This window comes from Corylus avellana, chromosome ca6 (genome assembly GCF_901000735.1).
Source record: "Corylus avellana chromosome ca6, CavTom2PMs-1.0".
Classification (NCBI taxonomy): Eukaryota; Viridiplantae; Streptophyta; class Magnoliopsida; order Fagales; family Betulaceae; genus Corylus; species Corylus avellana.
Window position 1 is genome coordinate 26,252,347 of NC_081546.1, and position 21,586 is coordinate 26,273,932.

The 21,586-nt window shown below is 35.4% G+C and overlaps 1 protein-coding gene and 1 pseudogene across 2 annotated transcripts; one reads left to right on the forward strand and one right to left on the reverse strand.

Annotated features, from left to right (window-relative positions):
* Nucleotides 1–838: 838 nt before the first annotated feature.
* Nucleotides 839–3,287, forward strand: LOC132185460 (glucan endo-1,3-beta-glucosidase, acidic-like; annotated as a pseudogene).
* Nucleotides 3,288–5,375: 2,088 nt separating this feature from the next.
* Nucleotides 5,376–21,467, reverse strand: LOC132184386 (U3 small nucleolar RNA-associated protein 21 homolog). Of its 2 annotated transcripts, none has more exons than XM_059598007.1 (19): nucleotides 21,243–21,467; nucleotides 21,127–21,154; nucleotides 20,878–20,978; nucleotides 20,226–20,429; nucleotides 19,864–20,107; nucleotides 18,849–19,024; nucleotides 16,793–16,875; nucleotides 16,198–16,270; nucleotides 14,343–14,408; nucleotides 13,241–13,283; nucleotides 10,740–10,879; nucleotides 10,223–10,435; nucleotides 7,863–7,947; nucleotides 7,434–7,728; nucleotides 6,868–7,138; nucleotides 6,485–6,704; nucleotides 6,108–6,322; nucleotides 5,861–6,010; nucleotides 5,376–5,776 (listed from the first exon to the last, which is right to left on the reverse strand). In XM_059598007.1, the coding sequence occupies exons 1-18, from the start codon at nucleotides 21,366–21,368 to the stop codon at nucleotides 5,861–5,863; spliced, it is 2,733 nt and encodes a 910-aa protein (XP_059453990.1). In that variant the 5' UTR covers nucleotides 21,369–21,467; the 3' UTR covers nucleotides 5,376–5,776. The 2 variants fall into 2 exon arrangements, with proteins under 2 accessions (XP_059453990.1, XP_059453989.1); XM_059598006.1 differs by having other exon boundaries at nucleotides 7,863–7,962.
* Between the last annotated feature and the right edge of the window lie 119 nt (nucleotides 21,468–21,586).

Here is a 21,586-nt window from a genome sequence, read left to right on the forward strand (position 1 = left end):
AAAATATCCCTGATTTTTGTTTTTTTTTTTTTAAATAAAAAAACGTTTTAGAAGTTGGAATTTTATACAAAAGTCAGGGGTATAAACGTCATGTGACTTTTAAAATCTGACGAAGAGGTCCAAATTGAAAGCAATTGAAAGTTCAGGGGACTAAATTGAGAGATTTTGAAGTTCAGGGGGAGTATTTCAAAACGGGTGGAAGTTTGAGGATCCTTAGTGAAGTTTCCAAAAAAAAAAAGGTCACTTCATCCGATGTGACATGAGCGTAAAGAGTAGCATTACTTCAAAGATAAACATTTAGATGATAAAATATGAATCATTTATATATTTTTAAAAACTCTACCAGCTTGTAAAATCAATTTAAAAATATATTCTAAAAAATCTGGATGTTATATATGTTAAACCCAGCCTCTCCCCCTAATTGTGCAACCGATATTAATGATGATCATGGGCAGGGAGAGAGAGAGAGAGAGAGAGAGAGAGAAACCCTGGTATGATTTTTGCAGGAACCTTAAATAGATAGCCCCAACTGATCTAATTACTTGCTTAATCTAATAATTAAATGCTGGAGCTGGAAATTAAAAAATCACATTTTTCCTTCCTTAATTGCAAACCCGTATTTAATTAGCTTCCTGATTCAAAGATTTGATTAAGTGGATAAAATTTATCATTCAATACTAATTAATTAATTAACAGAAAACTCCTGGCTTTGGCAAATCCCCAGAGATTTTATTTATTTATTCGCTTCACTTAATTTCCATGTCTGGATCGAATGGTCTTATCCAATTATTATATATATATAACAACAGAAACATGAGGTGGTCATCATCAATGGACAATGGCACTCTTCTGGGTAGTTTTGTTTTCTGCCGTGGCGGCCATTTCTAGCGCAGAAGCAGCCTTTTACAATAACGGCGTTTGCTACGGAGCGTCCCACAACGGCGTTCCTGACTTGGCAGTTGCAATTCCTCTGTACAGAAAGAGTGGGATTCCCTGAATCAGGCTTATGGAGTACGACTCGTCATGATGTTGGGGCGCTGGAAGCGATGGGATTGGAGGTGAGTTTTGGAGTGAATAATGACACAAATTGCAGACACTGGCGGCGAGCTACGAAGCAGTGGCGTTTTTTTTTTTTTTTTTTATTGAAAATCAGCTTCTATCATTTCATTCTCAAAAAAGATCAACATACATTCAGAGCAGATTTCTCTGCGTCAATAATCTTCCGCATACAATCTGGGATTTCATAGGTCCACTTCCTATCTACTACCTGCGTCGTAGCCAGTCTTGCCAAAGCGTGAGCAGTGGCGTATTGGTTTGAGAAGAAGGTGCAAAAATATATTGATTATAATTTTTTTGTAATCAATTATATTGTTGTTGGGAATGAGGCCATCCCAGGCCCCTCTTGCCCAATTATATGTTTTGCCTGTCGTAGCTTCTCTTATAAGACTACTCCAGTCTAAGAAAAAACCTCTTATTCAGCTGATCAATCCTTTTCTTTTCTTTTTTTTTCTTTTTTTTTTGTCTTTTTAAACTGCTCTTTTTGGCTTTTAAAAAAACTCTATTTTTCAATGCAATTTCAAAAAAGTTCTTTAAGTAACCTATAAATGAAACATTTTGGTATTTTAGTTCATGCATTTTGAGAATATTTCTTTTTTCGAGAAATGATGTTTAGCAGATTCTTAATTATACTATTGCTATAAAAACTATGATGATCATGTGGTATAAAAATCAGCCAGTGATTTTCTTTTTCTTTTTGTTTGTTGTTGTTTTTTTTTTTTTTTTTTGCAAGTCCAATAAGGGCTAATTTTCACTGCCTAGTAATGTTACATGTCACCTCATGTTCTCCTTGTGTTTCTCTAAAATTGATATAGCTTTCAAAATCATATTCAGTAGTGTGATCAATCACAAGTTACATCCATTAATTTTAGAGACACAAGAAAAACATGAGTCTTATATTTAGCATTATTCCTCACTTCAAAGCCAACATAATGATATATATGGCAATTATAATAATTATATAATAAGAGTCTATTACATAGGTTTTTTTTTTAGAAAAAAAAATAAAAAATAAAAAATAAAGGGAAAAACTTCACTTCAAACCCTTGAACTACCACACGATTTGACATACCTCTTCGAACTTTGAAACCTCTCAATTTAAATCCCTAAACTTTCAATTGCAATCAATTTATACTATTCATCATTTTTTCCCGTTAAAATCACTAAAAAGACAGATTACCCTTTAATTTTCTTTTTATTAAAAAAAAATTGAAATTTTTTTTTTGAAAAAAAAAGGGTCACAAGGTGGCCCTAACCGGGGTCACCTTGTGATTTTTTTAAAAAAAAAATTATATAATATATATATTTTTTATTTTTAATTTGAAATTAAGAAATTAAGGGTAAATTTGAAATTTTATAAAAAAGTTAGGGAGTATAAACATTATTGTTTCACTTTTAACGTTTAAAATCTCATGAAGGAATTTAAATTGACTACAATTAAAAGTTCAGAAATCCAAATTGAGAGGTTTCAAAGTTCGAAGAGTACGCTAAATCACGTGGTACTTCACTTTTCCAAAAAAAAAAAAAAAATTATGTAACTGAATTTCTCCAAGTGTTACGTACGTACGCGCGTAGGTGACAACTGCAGTGTCCCCGGTCGTTATGTCGAACATTTTGCCACCATCGCAAGCTGTATTCACGGCGGAGACGCGTAAGGATGTGGTGCCGGTTCTCTACACTTTAGCAGAATGGGGTTTTCCACTTATGATAAAAGTGTATCCTTACAAGTATCACGCAGTAGGCCTCATAAGCAAGGATTTCGCGACATTCACCGCCCGTTATGGATACCCACCTGTGTTTCAGGATGGGAATTTGTCATACTGGAACATGTTTGATGTCATGTTGGATTCTTTGATGTCATGGTGGATTCTTTCCTTTGGGCGATGGAGAAGGAGGTCGTGCCAGATGGCGGGACTATTGTTGTCGGCGAGACGGGTTGGCCCTCTGCCGGTAACGGTAACTTTACCACGCCGGAGCTCGCGAGGACATATAATCAGAACTTTTTGAATCATATAACGTCCAAGGATGGGACACCCAAAAGACCTTACGTTATGAATGAAGGTTTTCTTTACTCCAAGTTCGATGACAATCTGAAACCGGAAGGTGCAGACCAACATTTTGGACTTTTCCATATTGACAACGAACCTGTTTATCATATAGTGGTTCCTAATGCTTCAGATATTATTGAAGGAGTTTTGCATGGAGGACATATATATGAACACAACACTTAGTCGTCAATCGTCACTGCTAGCTGTTTGTTTGATCTTTATTCGGTGGAGGTAGCTAGGTTATAAACCGAACCGGCCAAAGTCTTCATTTTTATTTTTCTCGTTGATTATATTTTCTTTCAAATAGTACTAATATATAGTAGAATAAAAAGACTGTCCAAGTGAAAGGACAAAGTCGTCGTTTTATTTAAATAAAGTACTCTCAAGTTGAGATTCAAGAGTCTAGTAGTAATTATCTCACTCTGATAATCTATGATAGTTATCTTCAACAGTAGGGTCATTTGTACTAATTCAACCATGTTTAGTGAATAAAACTCGGCATTAAATTATCTTTAAATTTGTGTACGTCAAAAGCCTAAATTCCCTTTAAGAATCTAAAGGTCTAAGTTCCCTCTACAAACTTGATGATATCAGTTAATTACAGCAAAGATAATAAAATTTCTCTTTATTTATAGAATTTTTTTTTTTTTCATTGTCCAAAGATACTTTTCAAGTCAAAAGTGCATTTTTAAACAAAAATTGCAAAATGTTTCCTATTTCGGTTTGTTTAAAATGGAAAACCTGCTATGCTGTCCATTGCAAAAGCTGAGTATTGCAGCAACCAATAGAAGATGTAAACCTAAGCTAGATACAATTAATAGAATAGGACCTCCAACACTGGAATAAAAACACTTAATATACTCATTGTTTATCTTATTCATCCCTAACAAACTAAAGACACGTCCCTGCTCCCCTGCCCAAGCCCAACACACAAGCCTTTGCCGCCCTTGCTCAAAGCCTCGCCCAATCACTGCCGCCCCTGACGCTCAATCGTATTCGGCAGATTCTTTTTTTGTTGGTTTGTTCCTTCCAGCAAGGTGAGTTTGTTGCAATTTTTTTTATTTAAATTTTTTCATTCTTTTGTTCCACTACCCAAGCTCTGTTTTTTCTATTTTTGTTGAATGATTATTGCTTGGACTTGCCTCTATTTGATACTGAGAGATTAAATTTAGTGAATCATTTTTTACCTTTGTAGTGATAGTCATTTTTGGATTAAACAAATGGATCTTTGCTCATTCAGTATTGTTGCTATTCAAAATTTTAAGGAAATTCCTTGGGGTTTGTTGAAATAATTTTAAGGAAATTCCTTTGGGTTTGCCGCCCAACCTAGAACGCTGCTGCCACCCAACCCAGAACGTTGCCGGCCAGCATCCCAGCGTGGGTCTGGAATGCTGCCACCCAGAACACCCGCCCAAATCGGCCAACATCCCACCCAGAACGCTGCCGGTTGCACACAATGCTGCCCAAAACGCCAACCCAGAACGCTGCTGGGCATTTGCCAGACCCACGGCGCCGCAACCCATTCTGTACATGAAAAAATCGACAAACATAGAAAAAGAAGAGAAGAGAAGAGTGTTTCAGAGAGAAGAAGAAGAAGAGAAATCGGAACCTATTTGATTTATTAAAGAGAATAGGAATTTATTAGGTGTTTTAGTTTTACTTGTATAATAAGGTGCTGTGTCAATCAACTATTAAATGCTGCAACAAGCATTGTTTGCACATGGACCACATATATAGTAGGGGCACTCCGTTTAAAAACATGAAAAAATTCATTTCAAAACGCACGAAACAATAAAAGTGGCATTGCACACTTTTTAAAGTGTGATACATTAAATTAAGAGTATTTAAAGTTTAAGAGAATGATTGCAAAAGCACTAAAAGTTTAAGAGGTAAGTGAAATTTTCCAAACATTAAATCTGTTCATAAGAAGGACGACTGAGAATTTTGTTTTTAGAGAATTTCTTGAAACTAATTAGCTTCCACGGGGACATTGCACTTATTTTTGCAGACCATTTCTGCACCTATTTCGTCTTAAATTGAGCTTGGTTTCAGGTCGTTTAAGTTATATTTACAGCCAGTTTGCAGTAGAATCTATTGCATCAAGTGGCCACAACAAAACCCAAAAGCATTACAAGCTGAAAATAGCTATATTCTCGGCGTTTGCACGTTCATGCGCAAGCCACAAATTTGAGAGAAATTTACTTCATTATCCACACAGATAAGATGCGGCCAAAACAGGGGAATCACTGTGGAATGAAATGAAATGAAGAATACAACGAAAACACAAGGATGGATTAAAATTTACCACACCAAAGCCACTGCAATTTTAGGGCTTGGGATCAATATTTCAAAATTTTCTTTTCCTTTCTCTGGGTATGGAGTTGAGTTTACAACGCTATAGCTTACAACATATCAAGAGATGCCTTGTTTGGAAGCAAATTTAGGATTAGGTTATGTGAAAAAAAAAAATCAAAGTTATACCTCAGTTTTTGATATGGCATCCACGCTCGGGTATAAGCTCCAAACGCCCAAAACATCCGTAACTGCATTGGGTTTTTGAAATTCAGGATCCATATTTGAGTTGGGTCCTCTTCCGCCGCCAATAACACACTACGTTCCTTTGATTGATTTAGCCATTGAAATACTTCGATCCCATGCAGTCCCAGCTCCATCTAATGGATCACTGTAGCTGTTGAGACTATTCCTATTGCCTGAACGAACTAAATTAGAATAACAAAATAAGGAAGGGATTTTACCTATAATTGTGAATCGCTAAGAAAAGCGACCATGCATCTAGTACTCTGGAACAGTCTATCTACTCTCTCCCATACTGTGCACTGGATATCTCGAAGCTTCTTCGCCTTATCCTGTAATCTCGACCAACGCCTAATTGTTTCCCCATGGATCTAATAGCCAGAAAGAGGAGAAGATGTTAGACAGCCTCAATAACCAGTACATTTCTTTGGTTTAAAACACCCGCAAAAAACAGTAAAAGATCTATACCTTCAGAAACAAACAGATGACAGCTTGAATAAACTCAAAATTATTTCTGCAGGAAATCTCATGTATTAAGTAATCCAGAAGTAGTTCAATTGAAAACAATTCAGGCCTTTCATCTGGTTCTTGCCAATCATCGTCATCGATAATTTGAAGCATTCGAAGTTCCATATCCAAAGTTGATGGAGATAAACCTTTGATATAATCAGTAAATGCCGAAACTGCAAGTATTAAGTGCATGAATTAAAGAACAGTGATGTGCTTCCAAAGATAGAAAGATATTTCACAAGAGTAAAAAATGAAAAAATGCCACAAACTTATAAATGATTATTTTATGATGCACAGCATTGATATATAAATACAGAAAGAGTCGGCATACTTACAATTTTTCATCTCTGTAGAGGATTGAAGAAGTTTTAAAAATTGGGATGCTGGCATATCAAATTCCCTCTTGTTTTCCACCTCATCACCTTTTGCATCCTTCTTCTCATCTGCTGTTTTACTAGGCTTAAACAATATTTCTCCAGATAGAGATGGAACAGAAGGCAAGAAGAAGGGAGCCTTTTCCGGTTTCTTTGGAGGCTCAATTGGTTTATTGCGGGCCTGGAAATTGCAGGTTCATCACAAACTAGTAATAAATCACTATCCAAGCGCATCAGAAAAGGACAACAAAACAAAATAGACGGAAGTTGTTGTACTTTTATTTTTTGCAGATAGACTTATCAAGTTAGACTGAGAACAATAAAGAATGGAGGCAAAGAAAGACCTTTATGATGTCTAGATTGATTAAGCTTTGCCACTGGCTTTTAGGCAATAATGAGAGAGTAACTAAATCTGGGATTTGCTGATCTTGAGACAGAAAAGCAGAAGCAGAAGCATCCTGCAAGTGGGTCACAATAGGCTCAACAGGCACATCAGAAATATCAGCTTGACGACTTCCCTTCGAAGAGAGAGGTGGCAGCTTAATGCTCACAACTTCTTTTCCACTTGAGTAGGAATCAACATTTGAAGCTCCAGAAAACATTAACTGATTTACCCTGATAAAAAAAAATTTCTCTACGATGAATTTTCTTTTTTTATTATATGATTAGGCCAAGAAAAAACTATCATGGACATTAGCATTATATTTTGCATGCTATATTCTGATAGAATATCGAACTATCATTATCGCTTTATCTACCCAAAAACGTTTTTGCTTTGACCATATAATAGTTTTTGAAAGCAAAGATACGGTATCAATCACATTAATAACATTTGTTTCCCCTTCTAGCTTGTTACTGCCTATCAGGAATCCAGTTTGAAAGCAAACATGAGATAGAGCTAAAAACTTACCACAAGTAGACTCCATTTTGATCAACATGGGTAGTTGCTAAAAAATCCATATTTGGTGATAGAGACAATGCTGTGATAGACACATCAACATGCATTGCATCTATCTGTCTTCCTAAGATAACATCCCAGATTCGAAGACTTCCATCCATACTGGATGACAAAAGCCATTTCCCGTCCTCACTGAAACACAAATCTGTAATGCGATCTGTATGACCTTCAAATTTACGAACCAGTCTTGATGCCACAACATCAAACAAACGGATAATGAAATCGTCTGCCACAGTAGCCAAAAGACCTGAAAATTATGTCAAAATTAGTTTGATACAATTGAAGGACTTGAATATTAAGAGTTCTAGTGAGCAGATAAGCAAGATAAAGAAAGATAATAAAGCAACAAATTAAAAAGAATCAAAACAACATAAGAGTTACCATTAGGACGATGGTAAACAATCTTAACAAGAGAACAACCGATTTCCCATCTGGATTTTAGTTGACGCCCCTTGAAATCCCATACCTGCACATTAAAACACTTAGGAACGAATTTTCCAGCAGATACTCATCATAAGTAAAAAACTTTTCTCTGTTGTACTAAGCATCATAAATTATTTAAGTGCTTATTGCTTGCCAAAGATCCTATAAGCTGGAAGTTAATGAGTGCGTAGATTCGCCCCAACAGTTCCGCACCACAAAAATTGAAAATGAAAAATTAGAACTTTCTTGGAAAGCTTTCACAGGCATCAGATTGGTAGGAAAAAATTCCTTCTCTAGGCCTTTCACATAATATCAGGTCAGAGACCTGTTAGCTCGGTAGTTACAGGTATGAAATATAACTGGATTATGAAAACAGCAACTGATCCATCTGATGGGTTAGAAGGGTGGTCACCGCATTTGGCGCGCAAGACTCACACACACAAAGTATTCTAACGGCATAAAGGGGACTTATATGAACATTGGATAAGCTTGAAATTGGCAACATGGAAAATACAAAATCAAATTGTGAACTCAGTAGAAGATAATTCTTGATTGGCTATCTCTTCATGGGAAATCAGCTATGCCTACCTAAAGGTTCACTGAGATTGTTTTTCATTGAAGAGTTGCATGGTGGCGGATTGGTGGACATTTTGAGCAAGACAAAACTGAAGCTCCTGTGAAACTGAGGTACTTTTGGCCAACTTTGAAGTGTAATGTTAGTATTAGAGAGGGTAATGAATAGAAAACAGCTTTTCAAGGAACATAGCCATTATGAATTGCTCGTTATGCCATTTGGGCCGTCCAATACCCCTAGTACTTTCATGAGGCTTATGACTTGAGTTATGGAGTTTAAGGGGAAGTATGTTGTGGTGCATGTTGATGACATCTTGATTCACAGAAAGAATAAAATTCAGAACCGAGAGCATTTAACAAATGTATTCAAAGTGCCCCATGACAACCAGCTGTATGTCAACCTTAAAAGTGATATTTTATGACTGACCAAATTGTGTAATTCGGCTATATATTGTGAGTGCAGATGGCATGCAAATCAATAATGAGAAAGTGAAAGCTATTTGCGATTGGCCTACTCCTAGAAGCCTAACGGATGTTAGAAGTTTTTTTTGATAAGTTTCCACAGGCATCTCAGAACTAATAAATTATTAGAGATTTCCATAAATAAAAATCTTCAATTCAAAGGACCTGGTTGTCAATTGTCAACCATAAGCTCTTGTCTCTGACTTCTCATCAGTATCATATACAAAAACTTTATGCAAATTTTCTTTCAAATAATCAGCATGGGACAGCTTTAAATGCTCATTCACAATTATACATCAAATGATGCATGATGATATCATTTTGAGAGTTCAAAAGGCCTCGTATGTAATCAGCTACGAAAAGATGTTTCATTGCTCTAAAAGTTGTGCCCTACATCTTAAGAAAATAAATTGACTGAACTTTTGTATCTAAGTAAGAAACTCCCATCCAATGATTCGCCAATCCTTGCTACACTCAAGCCATGATTATAAATCTAGAATTCAAATCTACTCAAAAGTTATACCTAATTAACTATGTGTAAGCGACACAGTTTGGGATGGAGCGTCCAAAACCAATATCTGATGCGAACTTTTTGTTTCATACATAACAACCCAAGTTTGAGAATCAAGGGAGATCAGGACCAAGAGACATCACCCTCTCGTGCTGCACACTCAATGAATGGGCCTTGGCAAAAAGATCTCAGCCATATTTTTGCTTATGGCTACAGATCATTGCCGTCTCTAGTTGTGTCCTGCTTTAATCCCTTTTAACAGGTACTCTCGAGTAATCTTCCCTTAAAGGACGCCTCAACTCTCTTTTTACTAATACTTTGATATCTCATCTCCTCCCACCCGCCCCAAAAAAAAAAAAGTCAGATAGGTTACTGATGCTTAACCCATGTCAATCATTACATTCAAGATCCACTAGGAGATGCAGAAGTCAGCACAAGAACATATGCTTAAACTTTTCAAAACCCAAAATTACACTTACGGGTTCAATTTATAAAGCGGAAAAGGAGTTTTAGAAATAAAGTTTGTTTGGTCAGAGATACTCAAGACAACATTTTCTGAAGAGGAGCTAATTAGCACAGAGAGGAAATTAAAAGGAAGCAAAAAAAAGGATGGTTTTGTATGATAGAGCAAGACATTAATCTATGTCCTTTTTTTATTTCCTAAACTCACTCCACACTGTTTAGATGATGTCATACAAACTTTGTTCCATAATAGAAGTTCACAATCACATCCTATACAAAACAGGAATATCTAGAAATTAAAAATGCAGACCTTTATATCTCCGTGATATCCTGCGCTTATCATGAGGGTATTCGTTGAATCACAAGCAACTCCAACCACTTCCCCATCATGGGCACAGCTTCTTGTTTCTGACATGTCCAGATAGCTGCCTCTGCTAATTCCTGATTGAAGGTTGAATCGCTCAATCCAACCACCTGCTGTTCCTAACACGGCAAAATTGCCACATGTGCTAATGGCACAGGCCTGTCCCAAATAAAAGTAAAAATCAACTACTTGATTTCAAGAGAGTGAAGCTTTCTAGGAGAAAGGTTTCAGATTTCAATTATATCACCATCAATGCCATTTGGTAATATTCAAAGATATTAATAAATAAAATTTCTTGTCAAGATACATTTGTTTTCCTAAATCACAAAATTTTGGCAATCAGATAAAGAAACAACTTTCATTTGCTCCATTGATAGAAATGGAAGTTGTACATCTTGTAATTAAAAATCCTTCCAAATAAAAAGATCATAAACTCAAATGCAAAGAAGATTGAAAACCTAACCTTAACAGATGTTGGATTTTCTGGGCATGGATTCAGAATATGCTCACCAAGAACAAAGTTTTGAAGTCTCCACACATACGCCTGTGCAGTATCTATATGACATGTAACCACATTGCACCAATCCCGCTCTCTAATTTCAGCTGAAGTTTTTGACAAAAAGAAAATTAATAAATCAAAATATTCTATAAGCAAAAACCATGAACTGAGTCATTTATCAGAAAAGGCTTCCAAAGCAACGTTACAAGTACAAAATTCACCACATATATCTCAAATCCAATTACTTGATAGATTACCTCCAAAACCTTAAGCTGACAAGAAAGAGTGAATTTAATCTCATAATAGTTAAAATTCTCTCTCCCTCACGTGTGGGACTCAACGCCCACCCTCCCAAAAAAAAAAAAGATCCAATACGGGAATATTTAATTAAAATATGAGGTAGATCGAGTCGGTGTTTGAACTCACAACACAAAGTCTAATATATGAAATATTTAATTGAAATGAGAGATAAATTATTAAGTTACGATTTGAACTCAGGATCATTGCTCTAATACCATGTCAAATTAATAATTACCCCAAATGGTTAAGCTAATTGGAAATGATAAATTTAATCAGAATATTAATTCTAAAAGCCATTGACCATTTAAATTATAAGCCTTTCAAATATTGAAAGAACTTTGTAGACTCTACAATCCAAATGGTCCACGATCATCTGATAAGATTTTCTGAATCCCTAACTTCTTATTTTTCTTTAAAGTACTCTTCTGTACTTCCCATGCACTTCAGCTATGCCCCTACTGAATTTTATTTAATAAATATTTTATACCTATCAAAAAGATAATTGCCTCAACAGCCTCCTAAGTGAATGTGGAATCCCCAGCACCAAATATGTGTGACACATGTTACATGTTAATAGCATGCTTCGGCACCCATATATCCAAACAACACAACCAACCCCTGTTTGAGCACCTATCATGCTATTGGCTCAATATTGCTTGGTTTCAGTTGTGTGTATAACCAAGATATTTTTTTTTGATAAAGTGTATAACCAAGATATTAACAACATACTCACAGAAAATTTGAAATTATTTAATGCCACCATGCACATTGTAAGGGATGACCATAAAATGACCCCATGCACTTGTGCAAGTATCACGTGTGCTGAAGATGAGTGTCAACAAATAATAAAAGATAGTAGCATTTTTTTTTAATAAGTAATTGGCCCCAAAGGGATAAGAAACTAATAGCATCAAGGTTGAAGGCAATATACAAACCCAACCCCATTGCATGTGTTAAAGTCATGAAAAAAATTAAATGAGTCATTTGAATAAGTGCAGGACTAGCGAAGAACATGTCCATCAAAGTGCCTATTTGACTGGAAATATTTAAATGCTTGCATAGAGATAAGTGACAGCATCATGGTAAATCTGGTGTTTGTTTTATTTTGAAGGGGGGTTCTACCGGTGTGAAATTTCTTCTTCTTTTTTCGTGAGTACCGGTGTGAAATTTCTTAAAAACTATTTGATAGTGAAGTCTTTCTTTTTTCATTTGAAATGCTGCTTTGGGAGAATTCCAACTATGAAGAATCTTATTAGCAGATATATGATCCTAGTGAATTGGTGTTAAATGTGTAAGAGTAGTGCAAAGTTGTTGATTCTTGATCCATTCCCAGAGAATCATGGTCTTTTTGTCTGCTGTGTGTGGAATCCAATATGTGATCCTCAAAAGATTGCTAGCAGAAAAGGTTTATGCAAACAGCTTAGAAATAGTTCTATAAGCTCCTCTATGCCATATGAAATTAATTTGGAGGGAGAATTACCGCACTTTCAATGGCGTTGAGCTGTCTACTTTTGAGCCTAAGTATTCTTTCCTGTTGACCATGTATGATGGTCTATTGCTTTTAGCAGTATTTCTAATCCCTAATTTTGGGGAACATTTTGTATACATACTGTATGCATGAGGTTTCCCCTCTTTCTAATAGAACTACATATTACTCATTAAAAAAAAAAGAGGCAGAAATGAGTAGCATGTAATTAAAGAAGGGAATCCAAAATGAATGACTCATTTGTGAGAAGAGAAAGGCACCATTGTTGGGACACAAGATAGAAAGCCCAGCTTCAATCAATAGTTAGCACACAGCGAGAAACGATGACTGCTGAATTGATTTAGACATATGGACTTAAGGAAATGGACAGAAAAATTTTGACTAAGAAACCGAATGGAAATTGCATTTTGCTCGACAGAAATGACCTTGAAAATATCAGAATGGCAAAAAAGAGAGAATATTACGCAGCCAACTCAAAATAATGTTAAACAATGGCGAGTCAAGCACAAGTATGACCCCATAATCTAAAAGGCTTTTAAGAAAAGATACAGCCACATTAGAAGCCATACAAAAGGAATGAATCAAGAAAATATATTGATTATTACTATTGAATACATCAGTCTTTTCACATTTCAATTACATCAAGACGTAGCCAACAAGCATGAGAGGAACTCCTTACCACAATCAAATGCAATAACAGGCTTCAATTTTATCTCTTCTTCCTGGAAAAGAATCAAAATAGGAAAAAAAAAAAAAAACTAAGTTCTTCATAAAACATAGCAACTAAACCAGGATAGCAGTCTAGAGTCAAAAAACAACAATTCTCTAACCATAGAGCATATTCTGAAAAGATTTGAAGGGCCATGTACATGGATTTGCTTACAGATTTTCACATCACATAAAACACAAGCTCCTTAGCTTTGTGTACAGTTGACGTGTTTCTTAGTCTATACAGTAGTATAATTACTATAAATGTATCATCTAGACCATCTGCTTCACCCTAGATTAGAATACTTGTGCTGACACAACATGAAATCAGTAAGGGTATGCCCGTGAGACACTTCCAGAGGATGCAAAATATTAGTTTTGGTCAGAAATGTGTACATGTGGGAGAGAGTCGGAATTGTCATTATCAGAAGACAGGGTAATAATGTTCTAAACTCATACAAGAAACATTGGCCATGTGTATGGCAATCCAGGCACATCCAAACAAAATTTTCTTTTCCCCACAGAAATCAGCTAACAAGGAATTGAGATGTCACAAAAGCTGGCATAGTTTATTTTGATGAATGATTAGAAGTTTATTGAAAAAGGAGCAAAGCCTTTGTACATGAAGAGTAAACAAGAGAGCTGACGCCCTAGCTGCTACTACAGTCTAGAAAACAAATCAAATCTACCAGATTCCCAAATGGGAAGATAGGAACATATACAATAGCCCATTCCAAAAGAGACCTGATTTGTTTCATTTGTTGCTTCATTTAGCATATTTAGAACAAAAGCTGACACAGTACTCATGATCATGTTTGTTACTTCATTTAGCATAATTTTTCAGGTGAAGGATCATGGTATGACAAACTAGGAATATGATATCATTTATTATGTTATTTTTAACTGTTAAAAAAAACATACTTCTGAATCCACTTTTAGTTAAGCCATCACAACTAAAATTTACACATTAAGATTTGCAGAAGAAATACAGAAGAAACAACAGTAAAAACCCATTTAGCAACATTCAATGTGTTAAATAAGCGCGCAAAGTACCAATCATTACCCAGACATACCTTCACTCTTAGCTTCTTGGCCCGTTTAGCTACATGACGTTGGGAAAGCTCTTTACTTTGCTGGTCCTAATGAGAAGTTACACTAAAATGGTAAATAAATAAATTTAGAAGCATAAAAATTTAGATAATAAGGGACTAACAGTTCAAAGAAACTTTAAGGGAATAAAAGGTTCAAACACACATGCAGGCATACAAACATAGGCACACGAGTGCACATAGGCACAAGTACACAGGCACACAAGTAGATTATATAATATATTTTTTTCTAGGCAATTGACCTTATTTATGCTAGAGACAAACTAAGTGAGGGAAGCATGGTATTTTAATCACACCACCTGGTATATATTTTATCGGAATACGCATGAGAAGGAACCAGCTTTAACAGAATCTTCTAGGGATGATATATACAAAAATTGAGGACAGCAGAAAAGCATTAGAAGCAGTGAGGTATTCTTTGTTTACTTTGTTGTTAGCATTGGAAGTATAGATGTTTATGATTTTACCATGACATTGGGTATGAGGATTGAAATGCAACTTAACTAATTGCTTGGGATGGTCTAGTGGTTAATTTCACAGGTGCCTGATACTCCTATGAACCCAACATTGGTAGTTATACCAGCTTTGCTCTTTTATCTTTCTAATAAATTTCCTTATTCAGTATATATGTTAATACACACACACACACAAACACGCACATATAGATCGCAAAGATGCTATCATGCCAAACAACTGCCACGTATACACACATCTGCAGCATACATAGCACCATAGCTTACGTAATTTTCAGACTCAATGGTTTTAAGCACTTCAGAGTCAATTTCTGGTAGACAGCGAAACTAAAACTCACAAAGGCAAGACATATTATGAATACGAGTACCAACTGAAAGCCTAGAGCAAACCATGAATGCAATGCCCATATAAAATGAAGTTAATGCGTTAGCCACCAATTAAACTACTTTTAGAAAGAAAAGCAACGATATCTCAGAACAAAAGGAGAATAAGATTCTCTAGAAGAAACCAGAACCAATTATAGTATTGAGAGAAGAGACTCGTAAAAAAAAAAAAGTATTGAGAAAAGAGTATACAGAAAGAAAGGATGAAAAACCATTCACTACAAAAGGAAAATATATATATATATATATATATATATATATATATAGAAATATCCCAAATTGGGCAGGAGGGCTACAAAACGGCAAACAGAAAGCCAAGACACCCTAAACTTCTAGGCAAATTCAGAATGGAGATTACAAAGGCTAGCACATGACATTGTCCTCTATTTCCACAATATGTAGCCAGGGGATCAATGGACTGAATGGGAGGAACTTGAAAAGAAATCGTTAATTGCTATTGTCCTTGCCCTTTTACTCTTTAGTAGTGAAATATAGCTTCTCTAAGACAATGCCTTGAAGGTATTATCTACCAGAAAATTTCCAGTTGCAATCAAAGGAAAGTCTTATTTTTTGCAAAGAAGCTCTACAATGATCAATCACTGCAAACTCTAAAGTACAACTTCCCAAGAAGAAAGGGTGCAGGGGAGAGAAATTATGAAACAAAAACAAATAAAGCTACTAAATTACCACTTGTCCCAAAAGTCAAGCTACTAGGTAGTTGGATTTTTATTTTAAATATTTTATTGGTAAGTTACACATGCATCCAATGGGTCTGAACCTACAACCTCAGTCCTTCCCCCATTCTTATGAAGGTAGTGGAAAATTTGATCACTTATGTCATTCTAAAAAGAGCATACCAAAATTCCATCTAAAACTTTCTTAAGCACACTATAGCATCCAAGAAATAAAGGTCACATCAAGAAAACAGAGGTACTAGACTGTATTGGTAACTGATGCCAAACCTGAATTACAGAGAAAAGGCGAAAGGCACGATCCTGACCAGCAGATAGAATGTGCCTCCCATTCGCATAAAACCTGTAATAGATAACTAAAAATCAAAACCAGAAGGGATGCCATAAGGAAATGCAGATAAACTTCCTAATAGTCCCGAGTAAGTGATGGAATGATTAGATAAGAAAATGAAGAAAAAAAAATACAACGGTGACGAGGAATTCATATGAAACTAATATTAGAAGTTGGTAACAAATATGAATGGAGAAGTGTTAATCCCATAAGAGTATTTCCTTAGCAAGTACAAACCCTTTAATGATAGAGTAATGCTAGTAACCACATTTTTATCCAACAATGATAATGTGATAGTTCCAACTAACCCTTGGATCAAAAACCTCGTCAAAAAAAATAAATAAATAAATAAAAATAAAAAACCCCAAAGGTTGGTTGAGACTGCCGCATCATTATTGTGAAATAAAAATGTGATATATAGCATTACTCATAATAATATATAGAATGATAGAAGGCTCTAGAGTTGAATTATTTTACTAATGATATTATAGAGTTCGAATTACATAACACCAAATTATGGAAAAGCATTATTACCTTATGCGAAGTGGAGGAGCACTATGTCCACTTCGAAAGCCATGAAGCTCAGGATCTCCATCAGTCGTGTTAAATTTCCACATCTAACAAAAAGAAGTCAGTTAAGAATTTGCATGTAGGATAGAAATTAAGATACATGCATAAAATGCAACATAAACTGACTCTAGTGATTAAGCAATTGACATCCATAAAAACGATAAGGTTCTTAAATAGTCATATACTATAATATCTTACTTAAATTGCTGGCAAGAAAAGGTCGGAAATTAACAAAATTAAAATTTGATTCCACCAATATGCAACATTGTCAAAAAGAGGAAAGCATAATATAATCTAATTTTAGAAAATGTATCAAGATAGCATATAGGCATTCTTTGGGGAAAGGAACTAAAGATCTTTCAGTATGCCACTGAATATATATATTGATGAATAATATGCCACTGAATATTAGTTACCACCATGAAAACTTTTTTGGCCACTAGCTTAAAGTGAAAGAATCCCCTCAATTATTCTTAAAGGTAAGTTGTGATTTCTTTTTCTAGCCTACGTATAAAAATCATCAAATACATGGTTTTTTTTGTAAGTCATCAAATTCATGTTGAATGGCCTTCTACATCACCTAATCTAGCCAAGCTTCCACATCAATCCCCTTCGAAACCTGTACTATATAGGTCCAGGTGCAGTGTGCATAAGTAGTAAGGATGTCATCATCTAGGCTAACTCTAAACCTGTTGAGTATGATGGTTGAAGGACATTTTACTACTCTGATTGTAAGGGCCGACAGTGATGCAGGAGTCCCGGGAGATATTATGTTATTATATTTTAAGAGCAAGGGCACTGACTTCTCCATGAGCATTTCCTATAAATGGACTCAATGCAACAGTCAATGCTGAAGTGAGTTCCCTGGATAAGAAATGTGTTATCAGCTCTAAAAAATGCTTTTGGGAAATTATTTGCGTACTAAATATGTTCAAGCAGCCTATTTCCCTACCTCTTTTTTTTATTTTTTATTTTTTATTTTTTTTATTATTTTTATATAAGTAATTTTTGACCCTAAGGCAGGAGAAATGGGGGATTTAAACTGGTGACCTCCATTTCAAGAGGTATGTTCTGCAACCGATTGAGCTACCCCTTGGGGTCCCTATTTCACACCTCTTGATTCCCCGAGAATAAATATACACTGAAACTCAAAGCATGTTTTTAGGTAACAGAAGGATTACCTCTTCATCTCCTCATTTTGCCACATCAATAAGGCCCTCATTTTTTTTTTATAAGTAATAGACAAATATCATTAAAAGTGTAAAAAGCCGTAAAGGCACCCCCTAAGTATGCGGGAAGTATACAAGAGAAGGCACCTAGCTAGAAAGAGCACAAACGAATAAGGAAATCACTATAACTAGTAGTTAAAGAAGAAACATAAGCAACTATCTAAAGATACAATGTTTTCAAGAAAAAGGAGTCCATCTCCTCCAAAGTCTTCTCATGGCCCTTAAAACTTATGTCATTTATTTCCTTCCATAAGCACCATAAAAGGTACGTAGGCACCATTTTCCATACAACACATTGCGTACTGCCACTAGTCCACTAACAAGCATATAAGTCAAATACACACACATTAGTAAGGCAATACTATGTTGACACCTAGGTCCTCAGACCCATGGACCCACAACTCTGTACAAGATGCGATACTAATGGAAATACCAAATCATGATAATGAAATGCTCTAGCATTTGGCCTCATGTTTCAATTCCTATGTAAAATTCATCACCATATCACATAACATGAGAAGCAGCATATAAAGTACAAGGAAAAATTCTAATGCCTTTTTCAGCATAAAAACTTTCAAAACAAGACTGTCCATAAAACTTGATTTGGCATACCTCTGAAACCCATATGAAAAGTGTAAAGAAAAATAACAAATTACGTGTAAAATGATACGCTTAGTTCCAGAATCTTTAAAGGGAAAAGCGTGGTTTAATTTTTGTCTAGCTCACACAATTATTCTACCTGCACTAAGCTTCACATAAGTTACCGAGAAAAGATACTTCATTGATCTTACTTTGATAGAGTTGTCTGCTGATGAACTCATTAAGACAGGCTCATTAGCCAAAAAATGCAGGGAAACTATTGAACTATCATGAGCCTCTCTTATGACTGATTGGAGCCTTCTTTTCTCAAGATTCCATATGCTAATGACACCTGATGAACCTCCAGAGGCTAGAAGAGGCTGTCCATCTACAAAGCATATTATATTAACATGAGCACAAACCACTACATAGGTTCAAACATATGGGGAAAAAAAAGAAAAGAAAAGAAAGAAAAGGAAACGAAAGAGAAACCATTATATATTGAACTTTAGTGAAGAAGAAGAAAAAGAACATCTCATAATTCAAAGACTTTAAAAAGAAAAAGGGAATGAAAGCAATATCATTATAAAATGAACTTTCAAGATTAATTTCCATTGATACAATTGAAATTAAAGAATTTGGACAGTGGAGAGTGGCAATAGCAGTAATAATTATTACATAATTATAACATTTGATTCAATTGGGAGAAAAAGCAAGAGATTATCTTGAGAATCCCTAAAGCAGTACTCCACTATGAAAGTTATGTAACAAGGAATAGTTTAACTTTAACGGGAGTATAACAATGAAAACGCAACTTGGTTTAACTAGGTGACTTATTGCCTTCAAATTTGGATTTTTTGGATTGCAATTACACAGATGGAAGAAAGAAAATTTATGCTGAGCCTAACAAAAGCAATGACTACAGATGGGGAAGATTATCATTCATGACATACAATTTGTCAATTCTTCATATCACGCATCAGACATACAGCTTTTCAAGCTCCTAGAAACTAAGCAAGCTGTTTATTACTAAAAGCCAACACACGCAGAATCTTAACTATTGATTAAAACTAAGTTCCTGATTAATTTCCAAAAAGATAAAGGTTTATGGTACATAAGAACAGTCTCCATACAAAACTCAAAATCTAGCATAGTATCCTTGATGTCACTGTATAGAATTTGCACGCCGTACAATTACAAAATAAATCAGATGCCTCAAATTCTTACCTGTGCTGAAAGATAAGGCAGTCACAGCACCCCGTGTAGAGTGTGTAAAGGTAACCAGCTCTTCATTATAACGAATATTGTGAACATGAATTTTTCCATCAGCACAGCCGACCGCAACAACATCAAGCGCTGGTGATGAAACACAACTGGATATAGATGAATTCCACCCCTTGAACTCGTAAATTTTTTTCTTTGTACTAATGTTCCAAAGCTGTAGAGAACCTTCCTGACTCCCAAGAAGAACCTGTTTATACACTTCTTGATAAGAGTTTCTTAGAAATGAGTAAATGGTATGCCTGTCAGTTGTGATATAACTTTTGAGACACCCAAATTTTTGTAAGAAACAAATAGGAAGCAGTTACCTTATTCAAGTAAGTATCTGGATGAACTATACAGCTAGGAGTAAAATTTTCATCTAGCCTGATGTGCCCAATAGGAGAAGAATTCTGGTCAGCTCCTTTAAATGGCCATATGAACATGTTACCTTCGACATCAACACTAAGGATATGGTCTCCAAACAACAGCAACAAATTGACCTTAGCATTATGCCTGCTCCAAGTTGCTACCTGTTAATCATACCATTTTTAGTACCATATATACCATCAATTTTATACAACTAGTGTGAGTGCATTTATCACTATCAGCATATTCAATACTTTAACAGAAGCAGAATGAGTCCAATTTGTTTGTATGACCATAAGTTATCTAGCTTGATTTCTGGGCATCCAGAATCAAGCACAAGCACGACCATGAATTTGAGACCGAGAGATTTGTACAAAAGTAAGTGCAAGACTAGCAGTTACTCAAAACTTATTAAGTCAGCATTTTTCTGATTATACAACCAATCAAACATATCAAATTCATTTCCCATTTCATACATTCTCCAATAGACAATATTTTAGTCATAAAACAACCACATAATTCCATTAAGTAATAAAAAAAATAAAAATAAGGCAAACGCAAACTAATTACAAATTCAAAGAACCACTAATACAACAATCTATACGCAGAAACCTGGTGCGCGCGCTTGAAAACTGCGATCTCATTCCCATAGGCGGCAAAGGTGAATTCACGATAAGAAGCAAGCGCACGGATCTTCTTCGGCAATTGAGGACCTTCGTAGAGTTTAAACACAAATTATGTAGCATTATACCAAAAAAATAATCACATCTTCGTCTATATATTTTGTCAATTATTTTTTCGAATCTTCGAATACAAAGCTGAAAAACTATCATAGAAAAAAAAAAGGTGAGGAAAACTTACCGACAATAACCAAAGCGAGCTTGTGGCGCTGAAAAAGGACAAACGAACAAAATTTCAGCATCAAATTAATAATAATAATAATAATAATAAGGCGAAAAAAAAAAACTGATAATTACATTGTAAACTTGGAAAGCTTTGCCGACGCTGACAGTGACGAAGGTTTCGGTGCCCAATCGCTGGACGGAGAAAGGGACGCTGCTCGTTATGTATCCAATGGCTCTGTACGGTTCGAATATTCCCATTCTGCAGAACGCGCAGAGAAAGAGAGAGAATAGGAGTGAGGGTTTAGGGTTTTAGGATTTTGGTGGCAGAGGAGGAAGTTAAAAGGGAAGAACGGTGCGTTTTAGTTGTCTTGATAGGAAGCCATTTGTTTTTAATTGTCATAGAGATGCATTAACCAGTAATGGAATATGTTGGGTCGGGCCGCCTGGGGCTGGGCTATGCCTACCCATCCGGTTTC

Excerpts from the sequence above, each read along its gene's own strand:
- LOC132184386 (XM_059598006.1), bottom strand. The coding sequence starts at position 21,368 with ATGGGAATATTCGAACCGTACAGAGCCATTGGATACATAACGAGCAGC. Across the intron at positions 7,729-7,862 it reads TGTTTACCATCGTCCTAATG|GTCTTTTGGCTACTGTGGCA; the intron begins GTAACTCTTATG and ends CATAATTTTCAG. Across the intron at positions 7,139-7,433 it reads CAAAATGGAGTCTACTTGTG|GGTAAATCAGTTAATGTTTT; the intron begins GTAAGTTTTTAG and ends TTTTTTTATCAG.